General features: G+C 36.7%; 1 protein-coding gene across 1 annotated transcript in view; it reads right to left on the reverse strand.

Annotated features, from left to right (window-relative positions):
* dagla (diacylglycerol lipase, alpha) overlaps positions 1-23,297 on the reverse strand; it is a 343,026-nt gene that overhangs the window by 61,677 nt on the left and 258,052 nt on the right. Inside the window, 3 exon segments of the mRNA XM_051923753.1 lie at positions 2,649-2,726; positions 6,532-6,615; positions 6,714-6,864. Of these exon segments, the coding sequence (XP_051779713.1) occupies positions 2,649-2,726; positions 6,532-6,615; positions 6,714-6,864 (313 nt within the window).

The following is a 23,297-nucleotide window of genomic DNA, read 5'->3' on the forward strand; positions in this document are numbered from 1 at the left end:
CTGATGGTGCCTTTCCAGATGTGCAAGCTGCCAAATCCATAGGCACTAATGCACCCCCATACCATCTGAGATGCAGGCTTTTGAAGTGAGTGGTGATAACAACCCAGATGGTCCTTCTCCTCTTTAGTCCGGAGGATGCTGTGTCCATGTGCTCCAAAAAGAATTTCAAATTTTGATTCATCTGACCACAGAATAGTTTTCCACTTGCTTCAGTCCATTTAAACACGTTTTGGCCCATAGCAGATGGTGGCATTTCTGGATCATTTTCACATATGGCTTCTTCTTTGCATGATGGATCATGGGCATTCAATATTAATTTTTGGCCTTGTCCCTTGTGCACAGAGATTTCTCCAGATTCTCTGACTCTTTTGAATATTATGCACTGTTGATGATGAGATATTTAGTCTTCACAATTTTATGTTGAGGAACATTATTCTGAAATTGTTCCACAATTTGTAGATGTAGTTTTTTGCAGACTCTGCCCATCTTTACTTACTTCTGAGAGTCTCTGCCTCTCTAAGATGCTCTTTTTATACCCAATCATGTCACTGACCTGTTGCTAATTAACCTAATTAGTCGCAAAATGTTCCTCCAGCTGTTTGTTTTTAGTACCACTTACTTTTCCAGCCTTTTGTTGCCCCGTCCCAACTTTTCTGAGATGTGTTGCTGCCATCAAATTGAAAATGAGGTAATATTTTTCATGAAATAGTAAAAATGTCTCACTTTCAACAGCTGACATATTTTCTATGTTCTATTATGAATAAAATGTGAATTTGAGATTTGTAAATCATTGCATTCTGTTTTTATTTACATTTTACATAGTATCCCAACTTTTTTGGTATTGGAATACATTAAGAGTACATTTACAGCAATGACTTATAAAACAAAATGTTAGTAAAAGTGCATGTGTTTGGGATGCTGTGAGCATGTGACTTGGGTGAACTGATATGTGGATTATGTAACACGAGAAATAATTTTTTTTCATGGACATTTTGATATTGTATGCTGCTGTCTAACAGTCACTACTGACTTGTAGCAGAATTCTTTTTATCTCAGTTTTGAATGAAAATATCAGAATATTTTTTGGGTGGAGTATTCCCTTTCAGATAGTTTTATCATATAACAGATAACATTATCAGAGACTATTTCTGTTTTTTATGGCGAAAAGGTAATTTGTTTTTACAGTGATTTAGCCATCTTAGATTTTTTTCATAGCAGCCCATCATTATTGTACTACAAAATGATCATCCAGCTCATTCTCATGCTTTGCCTCTGATACCATGAAAATGTTTTGTGATCCCACTGAGCGGTAGAAGGTCCAAATGCCACTCAACAGCTTATGTCTTGAATGCCAAAGAAACACCTAAAGAGGCCAAAGTAGCCAAATATGCACAAAAGTACAGGAATCACAAGTGTCTGGCTGATTAGAGTCACATACTCCTAAAAGTATAACATTTAAAAGCAACTGCAAAGCAATACTGAGATGTATTCTTGGCAGCAGACCTTGAAAAGGTCAAAGGAATTAAAACGTAGCCCAGCAAAAATATAATATTTACCTTCCTCCTGAGTCTGATATCAGTGAAAAAAATGTCTCACCTCAAGCCATAGGCACTAATTTAACTGATAATAAAACAGTCACTATTGTGTTTACCTTGCTCCTACTACACAAGCGTGTGTAGAATGCATTTCAACTTGCTTCCCTCTTCTGGAATTCAAAGGGCAAAAGAAAGCTCACAAGCATTTTTGTTAGCCTCTTAATTAAGGCTATTCTGCAGGTAGTAATTGTACCAGGTTCATTTCACTTCAGCATTGCTGCATACAAACTTTGGAGCATGCACTGTGATCACAAGATATAGGTCTTCTTAAAATTAAAAAATAAATAATATTACAAAAGGAGACAATCTTAAACTGGGATTTTTTTCAATAGATGCTACATTTCTCTCAGCTTTTATATCAATGGTGAAAACCCAAAGTTTAAGAATTCCATTTTTCACTTCAAAACTGATGAAGAGACTGCTTGTACCACTTTGTAATATTTGTGGCAATTATAATGGCTGCCTGCTAGCGTGGAATTTTTCATTCTTCTTCTGTTCTTCATGGCCTCTGCTGGTTCTTTATGATCAAACTACCTCTCATAACCTTGGAACAGGAACTTTGTTTATAAGAGTGAACACCCAGCATCAAATATTGTCCAAAAGAAAAAGAAAATAAAAGCTAATGATATTTCCATATTCATACTGTTTGGTGAATTCTCAGAGTTCCAAATGTAGGAGCCAATTCTAAATTACAAATATGCCTATGCAACCAAAAAAAAAAATGTAAGCAGTGATAAGGTCTCATACTAAAATTTAGTTACCATTATTACGCTAATCAGCCAAGTGCAAGGTAGACTACACAAATGTTCACATAGAGAATTTATTGTTCTTAAATATTATAATTAAGGTAAATTTGTTCACTATCTTTAAGGTGTTGCTTGTCCCTTTAATGGGTTAGCTTAGTAACACTTTCATTTTTGCTTTAAATCCAAGTTTGATAACTTTAACAGGGTTTTGTTCCTTTATGCTGACCACATTGGTTGCTGGTACACCAGTCTACAATTAATTTTTTTTTGCATCTCTTTTAGCAATGAACTGTTCTCAATTTCTCACCTTGTGTCCAAGCCAGGTGCCATGATGTCCTTCGACAGGTAGCCTCTCAGCATCCCCAGTCAAATCTGTCAAAGCATCCTGCAGATAAGCAAATAAATAGATATAGATAGACAGAAAGACAATAATTGGATATTTCCTTAGAGCCTTTTTTAAGTTCTGTTGTGTATACCATAGCGCACAGTGATTTTGGAGTGCACACCTGATACAATGTGTATTAAAATTCCTTCACATGGGATGTCCTTAATTAACTTAATTCAGTTTTACATATATTTGGTGTGCAAATGTTCTCAATATATAAAAATTATTATATAAAATAAGAGATATAGGAGTATTTATCCTATGGTTCTAAATGGCAATAGAAAACAGAAAAAAACAAAACTATTGAAGTCTTGGGGTGTAAAACAAACAGCTGATAGAAGGCAATGAGTTGTCCTGCCCAGTAGCTCGCTGACTGTATAAAATAACCCTGACCCTAAAGGTTCAAATTCGTTTATTACTAAGATTCAATGTAGATCAGCATGACATCCTGGAAGACACAGGAGAAAGTAGTCATCAGCAATGCAGAGCTTTGAAGTGTAGCTGTTAAAGGAAGAATCAGCTTGTCAGAATGAAGCATCTGACAGACCACTGGAGGAAAGATGGCAAAACTTGTTCAACCTTTGTAGCTGTCTGCAGACTTAAACCACAGGCACCATAACTCTGTTAGCTTGATGTAACTGCCATGTACACACACAAATGTGAATTTTTATAAATAATAAATGGTAGCTTTAGCAAATATGGAACTCAAAAAATATATACTAAGAATTATCAAAAATAGCATAACTTCTCTGTTACAAATTGAAGCATTTTGTTTCTGGAGAACTATAACATCTTGTTATATGGCCACACAGCATGCTTCCTGTTGTCTCAGACTATGTTCAAAAAATAAAAAATAAATTAAAGCAGTTCTATGAGAAAGAGTGAGACAAAACTCCTCTCCACTGGTATGAGAGATTGCCTAAAACTTGTAGTTGCAGTATTATTAAAGTGCAATGTGGCACAATTAGTTATTAAGTCTAAAAGGGCAGTTACTTCATGATAAAATTTCCTCCTTCAGAAGATATTAGAACATAAAATATATGCAATATGACCATTTCCACTAATTTAAATTCTAGTAAACACTGGTCAAATTTTATTCTTACTGTTTATGTAGACTGGTAGAGCAAGCAAACCGACTAGTAAAAATTTTATGAATCCTGACTGGGCTAACAACAAAAAAATGCTATTTAGCAAAAGAAAAAGAAACAAAATTAGGCACGTAAGCCTTACCTAAAAACAGGGCTAGTACTTTTTAAGTAATTGACCAAAAACAAACACCAAACTTAGGAAACAAAACTTTTTAAATCATGAGTTTCAAAGTTAAAGTAATGGTTTAAAAATCTACAGTAAAAATAAAAACAAACTTCAGGAATGCATTGTATAGATAAACTGTAGGACAGCATGAGATATACTGTCAAGTTCATTCAGGATACACACACAACCAGAAAACACTGCCTACATGAAGTCTAAACGCCTTTTCCAACTATTTTAATTTTTTGATTTAAGAGCCTGAAAATTATTTTATTTTATTATATTTACTAGTTGGGTGTTACGGTGGTGCATGGGTAGTGCTGCTGCCTTGCAGTAAGGAGATCACGGTTAACATCCTGGGTAATCCATTTGTGTAGTTTGCGTGTTCTCCTTGTGTCTGCATGGGTTTCCTCCCACAGTCCAAAGACCTACAGGTTAGCTGGATTGTTGATGTTAAATTGGCCACCAAGTGTGCGTGTGTTCACCCTGCAGTGGATTGGTGTTCCGCTCCTGCCTTGCACCCTATGCTTGATGGGTTAGGCTCCAGCTCTCCAGTGACTCAACTCCATTAAGGAAGCTTAGAAAATGGTGTGGTGTGTTACAGTACATTTACTAATTTTAAAGCACAAATGAAAAATAATTATAATTATAGTAAAAAGAAAAATTAATTATAATAAATAATTGTGGTATATGGACAAAAACTTATTAAACAACTTTGAATGGGAGGTTAAGTCTTGAGAAACCTTGAGTAATTTATTGTGAGTACAGAATAAATGAAAAAGTAAATAGATATACAGTTTATATTTTTATTATTTGTACCCATTTTCACTGATTTAATATTTTTAAAACTGAGATCTATGATTAAGCAAGGGATGACCAAAATGTATTTTGACCCTAAACCTTATAAGAGCTATTATATGGTGCTGATTTTGTATGTGGCCTAAGATTAGCTCCTGTAAACTAACTATTTATATTTGAAGGTTCTATTGATTGTCGTTCACAATGCATGTTTGATGTTTCAGAAGCATACAAACATGAATGTCAAAAGTCATCATATTCAACAATGTGATATTGCAGAGTGCAGTGAAGATCAACAATATTCAGTATGTCACATTGGTCTGAATATTTAAAAAGTTTTACACTCATATAAATAGCCCCCATAAAAAAATTTACATACAATACCTGTATTTTTATGTATTTATTACTATTAGCACTATTTTACAGTGCTAAATTTTCCTTTTTATTATGCATTGATTGCCTTTGTTTTAAATTTTGCACTAAAAAATTTATGAGAAAGCATTTCTTGGGGTTTTTCAGAACAAATGCCAAGAAGGTACTTTGTTTCCTGGAATTTCCAGAAATGGGTCATTTTCCTAGTAAATAATAATGATTTTATTTTTACTGCAAATATTTTCATCATTACTCTTATTGAATTCTGCCAGCAGTGCCTGACCTGCACAGTATGGCTGAAAAAAAATCCTTAAAATACAAACTAAGTATAGAATCATTATGTGTGCTTCTCCCTCTCATTCACTGGTTGAGAGTCCAGTCTTCAATTAAAAAATGTGACCCTGTGTAAATAATTTTCTGTTTCTGTACTACTTTCATGTTCCATAGGTATTTATTTAACAATATTTTAGGAAAAATGCTTATGTTTTGCATTTTGTGAGCATATAACAGGATAACCTGACATGTAGATTATATCATGAGTAATGTGAGATTATTTAATGGAAATTTTTGATATTGTTTTCTGCTTGTCCATTGGCCATCATATCTCAGCTTTCCATGAACACATGAAATTTCACATTTTTCTCAGTCATCACTATAAACCACATGGGGTAAGTACATTATAAAACATAATTTTTCAGAGCAGTATTCCTTTAAATTTCACAATATCTGCTAAAAACTAAATTTCACTCTCAGTTATGTTGCTTTTGGCCATAAATCATGAATTAAGCGGTCACATATATGACTTATTTAAGTAATAATAATATAACAACTTCATTTCAAAATATAAAATTAGAACTCCTTTCATCACAAGCATTTCACCATTTTTCAGTATTCAAGTATTCTTTAAATATTAATAATATATTCCAAGATACACATAATTCTATAATTATCCATCCATAATTTCTAAGAGCATCTTGTGATTCACCTATATCGCCAATATATACATTTATAGTACTGCAATTATTTTATTCTCCACAACCAAACCCAAGTGATTTAGAGCTATGTTAAAGAAAATACTGCAAACATTCACTAAAATAACATACATGCCACTGCAAATATCTGGTTGTAGTGCACAAAAAATAACTACAATTAAATTCTAGTCAAGAACACAAATCTGATACAGCACAGAACAGGAACAAAGTGTTGTAAGCTCTTTGATGTTATATACTTTCCTTGGAAAGTGTATTGGGTGCACAATTTGGTAAAGCATGACTTGCTGCCAACTGAAAAAAGTGTTCGATGTGCTCCCCTACTGCTTTTCATCATTAGTGCACATTTAGTTTTTAAAATGTTGCTGGCAGGGAGTCGTAGGATGCAATCTTACCTTGGGGGACAAAGTCCCTCGAATGCTAATGACTACCTTTTTCTTCCCATGATCCACTGCGACAAAAAATGGAGTTTCATAAACCTGTTGTGTTAAAAATATAGGTCAAGTGAGCAAATGAAGATGTGATTTAAACAAAAAAAAATATTGGGAAAAGAATGAACCCATAGTAACAGACCTACCGCATCATGACAGGATGTGTAAACAATGTCAACTCCCGGAAGATTTTCATCCAGAAAGTAACGCTTGATAGCAATAACATTGCAACCACAGCAGTTATCTTCTTCAACTGTCACTCCTGGGGTGAACCGTGGCCGAGACAGAGAGAGGCACCTGTTTAAATGAAAATCAATAAAATTTTTGATCTTGTATCATCTATTGCACATATTCATCTTTAAAAGTTGAAAATATAAGAATGGTGTCATGGCCTTTTGGAAATAAGTATTTTTAAAAGCCAGTTCTAATTTATTATGAGTACAGTACTTATCTTGCTTTCGTATATTATATATATGTACATATTATATACATGTCTTAGAAGAAAGATTTGAGGTGACCAAGTGAAGTATACCAAGGTCATCAAGGTATCAAAAAAAAACCCTCACCAAAATACATTCCTTCATGAAAGTGAAATAACATAGGCCCACTGTGACATACAATTTCATAATGTACTTCAAACTGAGAAACCAAAAAAAGGACCTTAGTGAGACAAGGAACACCAGAAAAGGCACACCAACAAAATGGACATACTAAGAAGTATGAAACTATATCATTCCATGGCAGTTACTGTATATACCCAGAATACAACAGCCTCTGCAGTAGATCACAGCCATAACCTCTATGGGGTAGCTATGTCTGATGAAATAATACTTAGACTTTACTGTTTAAACACAAAACACACTGCCTGATAGAAACTGTCTAAACATTATTTTAAACATTAGCCCTAAAATCAAGAAAGGGAGTGGCAAAAGCATGTTATGAGATTGGATTTTTGTTGAAGGCAGAGGCTAGAGAACTTTGTCAAGATAATTTAATAGATGCTTCTATGAAGTAATTCTTTAGAGAGTTAAATACTTAAATATATATAAAAGGGAGTACTTTGTAGTATTTTATTCCACAATTCATATTCTGAACCTGCTTAACCTTTGTACTAAGTTGAGGCAGGCAGAGACTACCCAGCATTGAGTACAAAGCAAAAATCATCATTAGACAGGACAATGATCCATGATAAAGCCCATGCATACAATACAAAGATCCATACTTCGTTTTAAAGAGGCCATTATGCTTTTCCATTCATCTATCCATTTTACATAATTGCTTAATCCAAACTAAGGCAAAATCCATTCCTTGATTATGCACCAGTCCATTATAGCATATGGTTATGCATCACACTACACTGACATCATGCAAGTTTAATGACAAAGATTAACTTAACATGCACAGGATGTAGTAGCAGTAACAGTTGAAACAGTATGTACATTAATGGTAATAGATATGGTTGCCTAAAAATGAGTTGGTCCATCATTTATTACCTTGTTTTTTTAGAATAGATGGAATTCAGAAGGGGTTAGACTCAATAAGGTACATAATGTGCAGCACAAGAATGCTCACTCATATTGGCTCAATTAATTGGTGGTAAATCTTTACTGAAAAAACTTGATTCATCTCATTCTGCAGATAATCAAATGGATTAAGAGTGCATGATATTTAGGAGGCTACTTCATTAAGATGACATTACCACTGTGTCCTTGCAAACACTCCAGGACATTCCTTGCTTTGAATGAAAAGGGGCATATGTCTGTTGAAAATGGACAGTTGAATGACCACAACTGAATGAAAATATGCAGCTATTTTGTGATTTTCAAATGTTATTTTACTTCTTTCAAACAACCCAATGTCTGCCACAAAAACACGTCCCATCAGTCCACGCACTTGATAACTGTAAGAATGAATTTATGTACTGTACTCATGGTGTTTTTTTTGTATTGAATTCATTAAAAGCAAGTAACATTCCATACAAACAAGTCAAATGTATTTTTTGTATATTTAACAACAATTTGGACTGTTCCAACCTTTCATTAATTTTTTTTCTTTTATCTACATACATACTTTCATGTTTTTCACAGAGCAAAGTGGGACCTGGTAGGTCTCTGGCTCCACACCCGTTTAAGATATAGAAAAATTAGCTCCATCAGTACTATTGTTTCAGTCAATTTCTAATAAACTGACTGTAAAGCAAGTGTGCATGAACAGTATCAGTGTCCATGGGTAACTTTCATCAACAGCACATCCAATTACATAATCAGAATTGGATGATTGTTTCCGGTGGTAACCTTGCTACAGATGTGACACTCATGCATAAAAACCTTAGCAAAGTTGCTGATGATAAAGTAATCAGATTTGCCTTTCCCTCACTACTAAACCAAACTCAAGCAACTTAAATCTTCAGTCTTGGGCATTTGCACCCAGAATTCCAAACATGCACAAAATTTTATGCTGTCAGTTTTAAATAGTAATGTAAACATAGTTCTAATTTTGATATTTGAAAGGTTAGTAACATCTTAAGGTCAAGAATACCTAAGAAAGTGGACACTTAATGTATCAATCTCACACATGTCAAGCTCTGAACTAGTGATATTATGGCACAGTCAGCTCATCTTCCAGTAGACTAACAGCATCAATTTAGCCAGAGATGAGGCAAAAAGCACTAATTTATTTGCTGTATAGTTTGGCCTTGGTTATTCCAAAAACCTAAGTAACAACTGCTAATCTTGTAAAAACTACCATAGATTTTACTTAGTGCCATACCACAAACAAAAATTAAAAAATGGTTAATTTTTATCACTATTTTCCACAAAGTGTAATGTTTATTGCTACATTAACTTTCAGTAAGTTATAAGCTGAATCCAGCAGCTATATCAGCCTACACTTAATGAAGTTTACCTCTATAATGTACTCTCATATTTTTATTTTATGATAGGATTTTCAGTTGGAAACGTTTCTTTGCAAATCCTCACATACCTGTACATTGCTACATTTGCGCATTTAGGAATGGGTTGTGCTAATTGATGCATCTAACTGGTTCATCTGCACATCATTAACAATGCAACAAAAGTAAAACAAAGCAATATACAAGTGCTGCAAACAGTCCTTGCACTAAATGCCATTGCTTTATGTGGACAATAGTTCAATTATGAATATCATAAATGAGCAAACAGTTCAGAAAAGGTACAATATACACAGGTATTAAAACAGACCACGTATTTACATTATGTATTACTACTTGCTATAGTTTATATATATATATATATATATATATATATATATATACAGGGTGAGTCAAAATTATGTTAACACTAATGGTACTGCTATGTATATACTTATATACAACTTTTGTAGACAATTTATGTGCCACATATGGTACATGTGTTGAACATGATTGCCTGTATGTATATATATATTGTAAGATATGGCTGGCCATTCATCCCGGCCAATAACCCAGGCCACCAGATGGAGCCCTCCTTGCAGCATGGAGGTGCCCCGAATGCCAGCAGGGAATCATGCACAATGGTGTTTTAATGCACAGCCCTGCTGGATACCATGGGGACCGCCAGGAGTCACTGCAGGGAGGCCCAGGGACTATTATTTGCCCTATAACCCGGAAGTACGTCTTAGTCACAGCGACTGAGGAAATGACGTACTTCTGGGATAAAGAAGAGTTTTCATCTGACCCGTAAGTGCTGGGTAACCACATGGACTGAAGGATCAGAAGCACTTCCGGGTCATGGACTATAAAGGACTGTGGGAAATCCTAGACGGACGAGCTGAGTCGGGAGGAAGGGTAGCAACGCGTCTGGGAGTGGAGGATTGTTTATTGATTAGTGTTATTGTATTGATTTATGAGGTTTGTGGAGTGGAGGGTGCTTTGTGCACATTATTGTCCAAATAAATATTATTATTGGACTTTATCTGGTGTCTGATCGGAGGGTTCAAGGGAGCGACAGTGCCCCCTATCTGTCACTATATCTGTCACTATATCTATATATATATATATATATATAAATATTAACGTCTACGCGTGTGTCTGTCCAGTCCGGAAGTTAGAGGTGGAGTTGGGGTAAATGCTCGACCTCTGAGGAAACAGAAAACTAGCTTAGCCGCTAATAACACAAGTGCGGCCAGCATGTCAGCAAAACAAAACCTCAGAAGAAACAGAAAGTCGCTTAGCCACTAACATTGGCAAAATGGTATCCCTTTTACTTTTCCTCCTGCCGCTAATACACAAGTGATGCGAGGATGTCAGCAAAACAAATCCTCCTAGGAAAGAGATGCCAAGAATAGTTCCTTTCAATTACCTGACATCTCTACAGTTGTTTTTTTTTGTCTGACAATTTCAATAGTTTCTAGGACCCTGGGGTTTTTACAGCATGGGCTTACCCAGCTAGTATATATCTTCATATATACATAAAACTAACTTGTTTTAATAAATTCTACCAAAAATTTAATAAAAGAAATACACAATTAAATGCATGAGATTAAATACAATATTGTATGTTCATTTGACAAACAAGCTTAAGGAGAATGGTGCAACCATGCACTCTGAATTACTATCTTGTAATTAATTAACTGATAAATGTTACTTCAGATTCTTTCTTTGTTTATTTATTGCCAAGACATTAAAATGCTTCTTGTCTTTAAAATTATGTTCAAATAGTCTTTAATTCTATTCTACCGTTTTCCTAACGTAATATTTGTAAAAAAAAAAAAAAATTGTATCTTAATGAGCTGCCACAGGAACATGATTCTTGAAGCAGTACTCAGGTACATGCAACTTTCTGATGCATATTTAGGAAAAACAATAAAAAAACAAAACTATATTAATTTCGCAAGTTTAAAACTAAGGAATTCCACATCAGTGCTGTGTATTGGCCTACTTTAGAAAAGGCTGCAGTAGCTCATCTTTAACAAAAACGAGCAGCTGTATGATACTTATTGCAAGACAAGTCAAGGAGATACCCTTACTGCAGTGCCTAAGGTTGTTGCTATTAATAAATCTTTCAGCTGGAGCTCTCATGCACTGAGTGGATCATTTTTTTTCCAAGGACTTCCCTTCAAAGTCTTCAGACAATAAAAGATTCATGGAATACGCTTTCTGCAGCCAGTGTACTACACGCAACTGCTGCAAGTAGTGAATGGACATAGAGAAATCTACCATATCTACCAGTATCTTTTACTTTAAATCACCCTTAAAGGAAAACTATAAGGTCACCATATAAAATGCAGTGGAAGAAAAGTATTGCAAAATAAATTTAAATTATTTTTCATGTTTTTAAACATAGAGACTCATAGGACATAAGTTGTACAGAGGTACAAATAAACAAAATTGAACAGCTGCTTCTGATTCAATGAACTAAAGTGTGTTACCTAATAGAAACATACTCATCTAAGAGAACTTCAAACCAATTAATGTAAACTTAATCCTTTAAAAATAGTACTGCTCCAGTTCATGCTCTAGCATCTACTTAGTTTGTGCGAACTGTAGCATTTAAAGTAAATTCAATGCATGAGAGCTGTATTTTCGACATATTAAATATCAGTGTACTTTAAATAAATTATTACCTACCTATAATTTGCTGCCAAACAGAAATTCAGATGTTCAGTAGTAATCTCAGCCACCAGGGGGAGACCAAATTCAACACATTAGTTTTACCTTACTGTATTTGTAATAATGAAAAACTACTACTATTACTATTTGGAAGCCCAAAATTTTTATCAGACAGTTTTGCTACCACAGCTGTCAAGTGTGGGCAAAAAAGGCCACATTTAGAAACATACCCATCTAAAGTAAACAAGTAACAAAGTAATCTGAATCAGGCATGTGTAGACAGTTACTTCTGTCCCATCATTATTACCCACCTAACCACATTTGTATTATACCACAAAAATGTTTTGCAGAGCTAAGCAAATACTTTCAAAAGTAAAAAGACAAAAAATAAAAAATCCTTACAGAATGATCAATACCGTACTTCAGTGTAACCGCAAGAAATCACTCAATGGAAGATTTTACAGTACAACAAATTTTACTGTAAAATAATTTAGAATCAAGTAAATTAACTTATATATTTATTATGTACCCAAATAAATGTAGGGTAAAATGAACAGGAAATTGAATCAAGTGAGCAACTTAAATAACAATTAATTTGAAACTAAACACATTGAGGCATATGAAGTAAAAAGGTGCATAGACAGACAGATTGGTAGAGGGGTGACTTAATGCTTCCATCCATGTTGGCTTACAGATCTAATGGTGTGTGTGTGTGTTCATTTCTTTGTCTTAATCATTAAAAATATTTTCTGGTAGGGCAAAGAAGCTCTCAGCAATCTTCACTTACAAATTTGTGTATTAGTGTATGAGTGCGAGTGTGTATGTATGTATATTTAAATAAATTGTGCACCTTAAAAACTACATGAGCAAAAATTTTGCAAATAATTAGGCCTGGTTCCATGACTAAGCGGAGCAGACTACAAAAATCCTGGCTAAATTAAACAATTTCTACAGTAGTTATTGAAGTACAGTATATGGAGATAAGTACTAGACCAAACTGGACCAAAATAAATAGGCTTAGAGCCCGTAACAAGTCAAACATGATGCAGCTTGTTTGAAGAATATAGGTAATTTTTTTGGAAGCTATATTTTTTGTGATTAAATTTTTATTGAAAAATGAAAAAGGAGTAAAGTGAAAGGAAACCAAAAATAACAGATTTTGGCCTATGTAGGAACAAGAACAAAAACAAAAATACCACGAGACGACTAACTATACAGTAACACAGTCAACAAATAAATTGGAACACACACACACACATACAACACAGAAGTATGTGGCAAAGTAAGAAGACACAAAAAAAGAGAAGACCCTCATCCAGCTCTTTACTGACTGAACAGCTCGAAGCCAGTTGTGGATAATAATAATAGTTGATCCAACATGCTGAAAGTTCAAGAAGGGCAAGACTGTAAAATGAAGAATTCTAGATTGCATGGAGACAAGGGCTGGAGCAGCTAAAAGCAGCTTAGATGCAATTGCTGTAGTCATTAAAAGCAGAGGCTTCTGACTTTGAATTTTCCAGGAGAACTAGGCATTTTAAGAAGGTGTTCACACCAGTGTGATCAGAGGAGGAAAACAATGAGAACAGATCAGAGTAGAATTGCAAAAATAAATTATTAATTTGGTCTGGCTTAGTATTAAGAGACACCCAACTTGGTTTTAATGGTCGAAATCATAGTGCATTTCTAAAGCCAGAGAGCCAAAGGTTTATTAAGTCTGGATTGGGAAACATACTGTAGCTGTGTGCCCTGATGCAGTGAACGAGAAACTAAGCACAATGCAACAGCAGAGCATTTAATTCAGCCCTAGTGCTAGTAATGAGAATTTTGTGCCCCCACTCCACCACACGATGGTATAAGCTCTTTAAAAGTTTCAGATGATTTTCAACATCTGAGATCTCTGAATGAGATTCACGCCACTGGAAAAAGAAATAATAGCATAATGAAGAAAACTTTTAACAGCCATATTTTAAAAGGCAGGATATGGAGTTGACCCAGCATTGACAGTAATACGTTCTTCAAGTTTAGGAGCCACATAAGCAATTAAATTAGAGTTCTGAAGCAAAGATTCATTAAATTTCCATTGTGGTGTGTGAAAAACCAGAGAGGACAAAAACATCTGCAGCGCAGCACACTTATGATCAGAAAGGCAGGAGGAGAGGAGAGAAGACTAGCATCAGTAACAGTAGAAGCTAGGTAGCGATAAACCAACATTTAATCGATGCAATTCTGAAACTTAAAGCAGCGAGGGAAAAAAAAGAGTATTATGTAACAGAGGGATTATTTAAACAATATGTTCAACCAGATTAAGATCAGCAACAAATGTACATAGCCTGTGAATTGAAGGAGGGAGCTGATGTCCCACGAGAGCAGGAGATTTAACAAGGACTGGGTCAAGCACAACATTAGCATCTGTGTCAATATCAGACTTAAAGTTATTATGTGTAAAAATCTAACCAACCAAGTTCTTGAAGAAGGTGCCATGGAAATGGATGGAGGGCATACACAGCAATAAATCCAATCTTCCTACCATGAAGCTTGGACAGGAAACAACAGTATCCTCAATTAAAATCATATCGAGAGACTAGACCCTTGAGCTTGAAGCTGGACAAGTATCTCAATTACACACTTGTGGGAGGGGGGCAAGTATTGTTGAGACACCCATGTAACACTTAGCAGCAACATGCCTAGAATTTTGCCTTAATAAACGTATCTCAATTAAAACAGCAAGATCAATGATGTGTTGGTGTAGATAATCACACAGGACCTTTTTACAGATGCTGACAAGGTTATAACGATTCATGAAATAGTATTTAAGCTAGCCATTATCTGAAATGAACAATAAAGACAGAAATACATAAAACTGTGGCCTAAAAGCCATTAACATCCCTGTGGACTCAAATAGCGTGTCTCAGAGAAAATCTCTCTCCTCTAAAAATAATATAAAACCAAAATCCATGTGTTCCGGATAACCACCGTCACAACCAATCAAAACGTTGGTTATGAAACACTAAACCAGAAATGGCAGACTCTGAATCACTAAAATCCCCCCACCACACTGACCTTGCATGTGTGAGGTAAAATATTTGCACCATGAAACGTGGAGATGTAGGACAAAGGCTTATAACCAACCATACACATGTGCAACATAAGGATGCAAATCATTGGACTTGATAAGCATATGCCACTCATTACTAAACATCAAGCAGCTGCATGCACACATGCAGCCAACCCATTCCAGAAAAAGAAAATGACAGATGAAATAGAAATGAATGCCCCTGCCATCTGTATCAAAGTTTATGCGGAACAATACTAAATACATAAAAACTGATGAGCACTACTCAGTGTTATTGACACAGGCTAATCACAAGACCAATAAGAACTTAAAATAAAGTCACCAAAACATAGCAAAGGGATAATCAGTCCTCATAAAATTCTTTTGAAAAATAAAATTAATTATCAGGAGAACCTTTGCCAGGTAAGCTTCTTAACAGTGCCATTTAGAACAGTAATGATGAAGGCCCAGTGAAGAACTCAAGGTGAAGACATCTAGGCAGTGTCCCAGAGAAAAGGTGCCAAGTTTTTTGAAATTGTCTAAAGCTTTGTTTGCCTTGACTGGAGCATTGTAGAACATATACTGACCACCAAAAGACAGGTTGAGTCATGTAGCAAAGACCACAAAAGGAATGACTCCTAATTCGTTCATCCTTCTGATTGGCACATTCATTGCCTGCCTAGCAGCGGCTGTTTCAACACTAAAGTTCTGATAAATATAAACTTTAATTCCTTCAAAGAAGAGATCCTGCAATTTGTCTCTCAAATAACTTTCATGCAGTCTTGAGAATTGATACTGTAATAGCGGGATGGCGAGATGTTTTATCCCGAGTGTTACATACCATATATACCTCTCTATAATGACCTGAAAAGAAGGTAAAGCAGGGAAAATTGTTGGCCAGCATATCATTTCCTTCTCTGCTAATCCTTAGGTAGACTAACCTAAGGTTGTTATGGAGCTAACAATCTTTAATTTTGGCGAGTTGCCTTCAGGTTGGATACATTTTTATCCAGACTGTTAGAAGAAACAGCACTCTGCATCGGTCTGTCGTGGTGAAAAAGGAGCTGAGCCATAAGGCAAAGCTCTCAATTTACCAGTCGATCTATGTTCCTACCCTCACCTATGGTCATGAGCTATGGGTAGTGACCGAAAAAACGAGATCGCGAATACAAGCGGCTGAAATGAGTTTCCTTCGCAGGGTGTCTGGGCTCTCCCTTAAAGATAGGGTGAGAAGCTCAATCATCCGGGAGGGGCTCAGAGTAGAGCCGCTGCTCCTCCGCATCGAGAGGAGTCAGATGAGGTGGCTCGGGCATCTGATCAGGATGCCTCCTGGACGCCTCCCTGGTGAGGTGTTCCGGGCACATCCAAACCAGGACACGCTGGAGTGACTATGTCTCCCGGCTGGCCTGGGAACGCCTTGGGATTCCCCCCGGAAGAGCTAGAAGAAGTGGCCGGGGAGAGGGAAGTCTGGGCATCTCTGCTCAAGCTGCTGCCCCCGCGACCCAACCTCGGATAAGCGGAAGAGGATGGATGGATTGATGGATGGTATGTAACCCTCCAGAATCTCTACATAATGCAGCAAAAAAAAACAAAAAAAAAAAAAAAAAAACCTGCATAATTGATAAACCTGCACTATTGATCATAATATTCTTAAGAATCGCCTTAGTCAATGGGTGGGCCTCTCTGGCAGTGTCTTAAACTGGTTTGAATCCTACCTGGCAGGGAGAAAATTCTTTGTTAGTTGTGGTAATTATAACTCAAAGACACATGATATTCTATATGGTGTTCCACAAGGCTCTATCCTGGGTCCGCTGCTCTTCTCAATCTACATGCTTCCATTAGGTCAGATTATCTCGGGACATAACGTGAGCTACCACAGCTATGCTGATGACACACAGCTGTATTTATCAATAGCACCTGATGACCCCAAATCTCTTGATTCGCTAACACAATGTCTAACCTGTATCTCAGAATGGATGAATAGTAACTTTCTCAAATTAAATAAAGAAAAAAAACGAAATCTTAGTGATTGGCAATAATGGATACAATGAGGCTATTAGAAATAAACTGGATGCATTAGGATTAAAAGTCAAATCGGAGGTAAAAAGCTTAGGGGTAACCGTTGATTGTAATCTGAATTTTAAATCGCATATTAATAAAATCACTAGGACAGCATTTTTTCACCTAAAGAACATAGCAAAAGTTAGACCTCTTATATCATCGAAAGATGCAGAGAAATTAGTTCATGCGTTTGTCTTTAGTCGGCTAGATTACTGTAATGCACTCCTCTCAGGACTACCCAAAAAAGACATCAATCGTTTGCAGTTAGTGCAGAATGCAGCTGCTAGAATCCTTACCAGGAAAAGAAAATCCGAACACATTTCTCCAGTTTTGATGTCACTACACTGGTTACCTGTGTCATTCAGAATTGACTTTAAAATTCTGCTTATGGTTTATAAAGCTTTAAATAATCTCGCCCCGTCTTATATATCGGAATGTCTGACACCTTATATTCCAAATCGCAACCTCAGATCCTCAACTGAGTGTCTCCTTAGAATTCCAAGAGCAAAACTTAAAAGAAGTGGTGAGGCGGCCTTCTGCTGTTATGCACCTAAAATCTGGAATAGCCTGCCAGTAGGAATTCGCCAGGCTAATACAGTGGAGCACTTTAAAAAACTACTGAAAACACATTACTTTAACATGGCCTTCTCATAACTTCACTGTAATTTAATCCTGACACTCTGTATATCCAATTCATTATAATAACTATTCATTCAAAATTTGTACTAACCCCTACTCTCTCTTCTGTTTCCTTTTCCGGTGTCCTATTGGTGGTGGCTTGTGCCACCACCATCTACCCAAAGCACCATGATGTTCCAACAATGATGGATGGATTAAAAGCCAGAAGTCTGTATAACCATCAGCATCAAGTGACTCCGTGAGAACCCTAACTACAAAGAGGACTATTTCATTTATGTTAGGTAGAATGCCCAAAGGGGACTGGGCGGTCTCGTGGCCTGGAACCCCTACAGATTTTATTTTTTTCTCCAGCCTTCTGGAGTTTTTTTTTGTTTTTTCTGTCCACCCTGGCCATCGGACCTTACTCCTTTTTATGTTAACTAAGGTTGTCTTATTTTAATTTCTTATTTGTCTTTTATTCTTCTTTTCTTCATTATGTAAAGCACTTTGAGCTACTTTTTGTATGAAAATGTGCTATATAAATAAATGTTGTTGTTGTTGTTGATAATCTTCTGACAAAAATTGTAATTTCAAGACATGAAAAACAAATTTGATTTTCTATAGATACACACATTATATACAGTATATACATATATATATATATATTATATATATATATATATATCTATAATAATAAAAGGCAAAGCCCTCACTGACTCACTCACTCACTCACTCACTGACTGACTGACTCACTCATCACTAATTCTCCAACTTCCCGTGTAGGTGGAAGGCTGAAATTTGGCAGGCTCATTCCTTACAGCTTACTTACAAAAGTTAGGCAGGTTTGATTTCGAAATTCAAAGCGTAATGGTCATAACTGGAACATATTTTTTGTCCATACACTGTAATGGAGGAGGCGGAGTCACGTATCGCGTCATCATGACTCCTACGTAATCACGTGAACTAAAAACAAGGAAGACATTTACAGCACGAGTCACACGCGGGAACGAAGGTAAATGACGTTAATTTTTGACTGTCTTTTAATACTGTGTGAGCATACATATTAACACATGTGCAATTAAACGTGTGCATTTACGGGGTGATTTCTGAGGCTTAAAAGCTCACCTTTTAATCAAACGCGGGAAGAAAGGTAACTGACGTTGTTCACTGTCTTTTAATACTGTGTAACCATACATATTAACACATGTCCAATTAAACGTGTGCATTTACGGGGTGATTTCTCAGGCTTAAAAGCTCGCCTTTTACTAAAAAGGTAAATGCAAAACTATTTTCAATCAGTTTATTGAAACGCTCCCGTTAAGGATTGCAATAACATATTCGCGAGATAAAAGAACGAAGTAGGGGGAAATGAGGAACAGCCGCAAACAGCGAAGAGCAAAAAATTAATTAAACAATTGAGAACGGACCGAGTTAAGCATACAAGCATGTTCATAAGGGAAACAAAGCACGGTGTAAAACGTAACTTTAAATTAAGTTTATACAAACGCTCCCGCTGCGGACTGCAATAACATATTCGCGAGATAAAAGTTTAATGAGAAGACACGAGGTATAAACGAAGCACACGCCGTGGTGCAATGTTAGGGGCAACAGTTTCAACCATTCTATGATCTGCTTCTCGCAACTGAAAGACGGCACATGGCGGATGTTAGCCGACTTGCTGACCGCAACGTTAGGGGCTTCAACTATGGCGCTGACGCAACATCTCAGTGCCAACACTTTGCAGACTGTACTTAAAAGACACGCCCTCCTCACTGGACAGTTAAAAACACCAATCAAACTAACGATGACATCAAGTATTACCCAATCAAAAGTAGGAAAGGAGGCATCTTCATAAAATGCGTGTGGGATGATTTGCATGACACGCTGCTTTAAAAAAAAAATGATAAAAAAAAATACGGGATAAATCCCGTCCAGTATTGATTCAAAACGGGACGCGCAATTTCATTCTCAAACGCGGCACGATTCCGTATTTTAAAGGACGGGTGGCAACCCTACAGTGCCAGGTAACCACCCATACAATCAGATTGTGATTCAGACTAGGAATGCAATGAATGTAATTACCCCGATCTACATACAAGGCGAAAGTCTTGCAACATTCAAAGATGATGGTTTGGGATAATTAGTACTTATTAAGTACAACATTGAACATAAAAGAGCTTATGAAGCCTTGAACCGAAAAAAGCAAGATCTCAGAGATCGTAAAAAAAAAAAAAAGGAGGTAATGTCGTTTTACTCGCTGTAGATTTTAGTCAAACATTACCACTTATTCCACGAGGGAGACCAGCAGATGAACTCAACGCGTGTTTAAAATCCATGCTTCTCCCACGGTCGGTTATATGTCGCGTGTTCTCGGGTAGGTACACCAAAAAATGTATACATTTAAGCATGTAATGGGCAAAGAAAAAATGAGGTATACCCGAAGGCACTGCAGTAGTACTCAATGTAACTTTACTTCTTAAATGTTAATGTTTTACTGTTTAATTATTTATACGCTTCTTATATATTGTTCAAATTCTTTTATCAAAATACCAGTGACAGCGCAATGCACGATAACATGGAGTGAATACACCATACGCATCTGCCCACGGCCGCCCTGGTGTGCGCAGATAGGAGTTGATTCTAAAATAAAATAAACATAAAAAGAGTAATACATTCATCACCCATAAAGCAGATAGCAGACGTGACGTATTATATGTGTACCACATTTCAAGTCAATACGTGAAACGGTTTGCAAGCTACATGTCATTTAAAATCCTGGACAGACCAACGAAAACCCACGGTAGCAAATTATAGAAGAAGATTTTACTGTTTAATAATTTATATTTATATGAAATGTGCTTCTTATATATTACTTCATATTCTCATATGATAATGATGTTAATGTTGTTTATATTGATTTCTATGTTATTGTAAGTGCATCTATGTGTGTATATGTATGTATGTGTATATATATATATATATATATATATAAAAAATATATATATAAAAAATATATGTGTACAGTGGAACCTCTAGATACGAGTTTCATTCGTTCCAGAACTGAGCTTGTATAGCGAATTTCTCGTATCTAGAACAAACTTCCCCATTGAAAATAATGGAAATCCAGTTAATCCGTTCTGCACCCCAAATATATTAACATAAAAATCAATTTTCCTAACAAATAACACTGATAAATTATATATACTGTAGTCTACCTTTAATAAATAACACTGGTAAATAATATAACTGATTATTAAAAGAATCAAAACAGGTGTCCAAAGTGCAGTAGAGCATCAATAAATCTTTAAATAAATAATCCTTAAAACAGTTGTGAAGTGGAGGTTTAAAATACACAAGAATAACAATCCTTTAACACGAGGTTAAAACGTCAACAAGAAGCAGTCTTTAAAAACAGATGACAATCCCCGGTGCTTCTTCTCTGTTAGTGTCTCACCTGCTTCTCCCATGCGGGCTCTGCAACAGGCGAGACACTCTTAATGCAGCTGACCTTCTCTACACCGTCCTGCTTCAGCTGTTTGGCTCGCCTGTTCAGCTACACGCGAGCCTGCGCGAGCCTGCACTTGCCTGCCTGTCTGCCTGCCTTCTCTCTCTCTCTCTCTCTCTCTCTCTCTCTCCTTTTACTTTTTCTCCCCCTTAACCGGCTCGCGCTTCTCTATATATGCGGGGAGGACATGGCAGCTGCAGCCCATCAGCCACAGGAACAATCATGGATGTGGGTAGTTTCCCACCTGTGAACTTAAGTGAGAAACGCAGACACCGCAGATAGCGGCTCGCAACTGCTACCACGCCCCCTTGCTAAGCCGCGAGCTATACCCACAGCCTGGCTCGTGGCTCGTTACGCGAACCAATGCTCGTATTTAGAGCTGAATTTTTCGCTCATACTTTCCTCGTATTTTGAATTTCTCGTATACAGAGGTGCTCGTATCTCGAGGTTCCACTGTATATGTATATATAATATATCTGTATGTGTGTATATGTGTGTGTATATGTGTATATGTATATATACAGTAATCCCTCGCTATATCGCGCTTCGCCTTTCGCGGCTTCACTCCATCGCGGATTTTATATGTAAGCATATTTAAATATATATCGCGGATTTTTCGCTGCTTCACGGGTTTCTGCGGACAATGGGTCTTTTAATTTCTGGTACATGCTTCCTCAGTTGGTTTGCCCAGTTGATTTCATACAAGGGCGCTGAGTTTCTCAGATCCTGACGTAGGGGGATTGAGCAGGGGGGCTGTTCGCACACCTAGACGATACGGACGCTCGTCTAAAAATGCTGAAAGATTATCTTCATTTGCTATCTTTTGTGCAGCTGCTTCCTGAAACGACATGCTACACAGTGCTTCGCATACTTAAAAGCTCGAAGGGCACGTATTGATTTGTGCTTGAAAAACAAACTCAGTCTCTCTCTCTCTCTCTCTGTCTGCTCCTGATGGAGGGGGTGTGAGCTGCCGCCTTCAACAGCTTTGTGCCGCGGTGCTTCGCATACTTAAAAGCAGCCCTATTGATTTGTTTGTTTTTCTGTCTATCTCTCTGACAGCCTGTGCTCCTGACACTCACTCTTTTGAAGAGGAAGATATGTTTGCATTCTTTTAATTGTGAGACGGAACTGTCATCTCTGTCTTGTCATGGAGCACAGTTTAAACTTTTGAAAAAGAGACAAATGTTTGTTTGCAGTGTTTGAATAACGTTCCTGTCTCTCTACAACCTCCTGTGTTTCTGCGCAAATCTGTGACCCAAGCATGACAATATAAAAATAACCATATAAACATATGGTTTCTACTTCGCGGATTTTCTTATTTCGCGGGTGGCTCTGGAACGCAACCCCCGCGATGGAGGAGGGATTACTGTATATGACAGCAACACTCATAACAATGACAACACAATTACATTGACAATCATGTTACGTTATTTTTAAAATGTTTCCTTTACTTTTTCATAACCTCTTTAACACACTACTTCTCCGCTGCGAAGCGCGGGTATTTTGCTAGTCTTATATATAATTCGCCAGCCTACTCACTCACTCACTCCTGTCCGAATCCGAATGCGCAGTCGCCTTCTGGCGCAGCTGCCTGAAAAACCTTATGAGACCGACATCGCGGCAGGCGGCGGATTTACGGCCACGAAAATTGAAAGAGAAAGGCGACTTCGACCGACATCCAGCCCCAACATCGCGGCAGGCAGCGGAATTACGGCCGCAAAAATTCAAAGAGAAAGGCGACTTCAATTAAAGCTCTAGAGGCCTGAAAGGCGATTTCGACTACAGCTTGAGGCCTAATTACGCATTCATTCAATACACCTATATCAGGTTTGTGGTGCTTATACTTATTACTATTCCACTCATACCCGTTTCATCTTACGTTGTCGAAACGGGCTCTTTCTCTAGTATATATATGTATATATATATAT

This window comes from Erpetoichthys calabaricus, chromosome 2, assembly GCF_900747795.2.
Source record: "Erpetoichthys calabaricus chromosome 2, fErpCal1.3, whole genome shotgun sequence".
NCBI classification, from domain to species: Eukaryota; Metazoa; Chordata; class Cladistia; order Polypteriformes; family Polypteridae; genus Erpetoichthys; species Erpetoichthys calabaricus.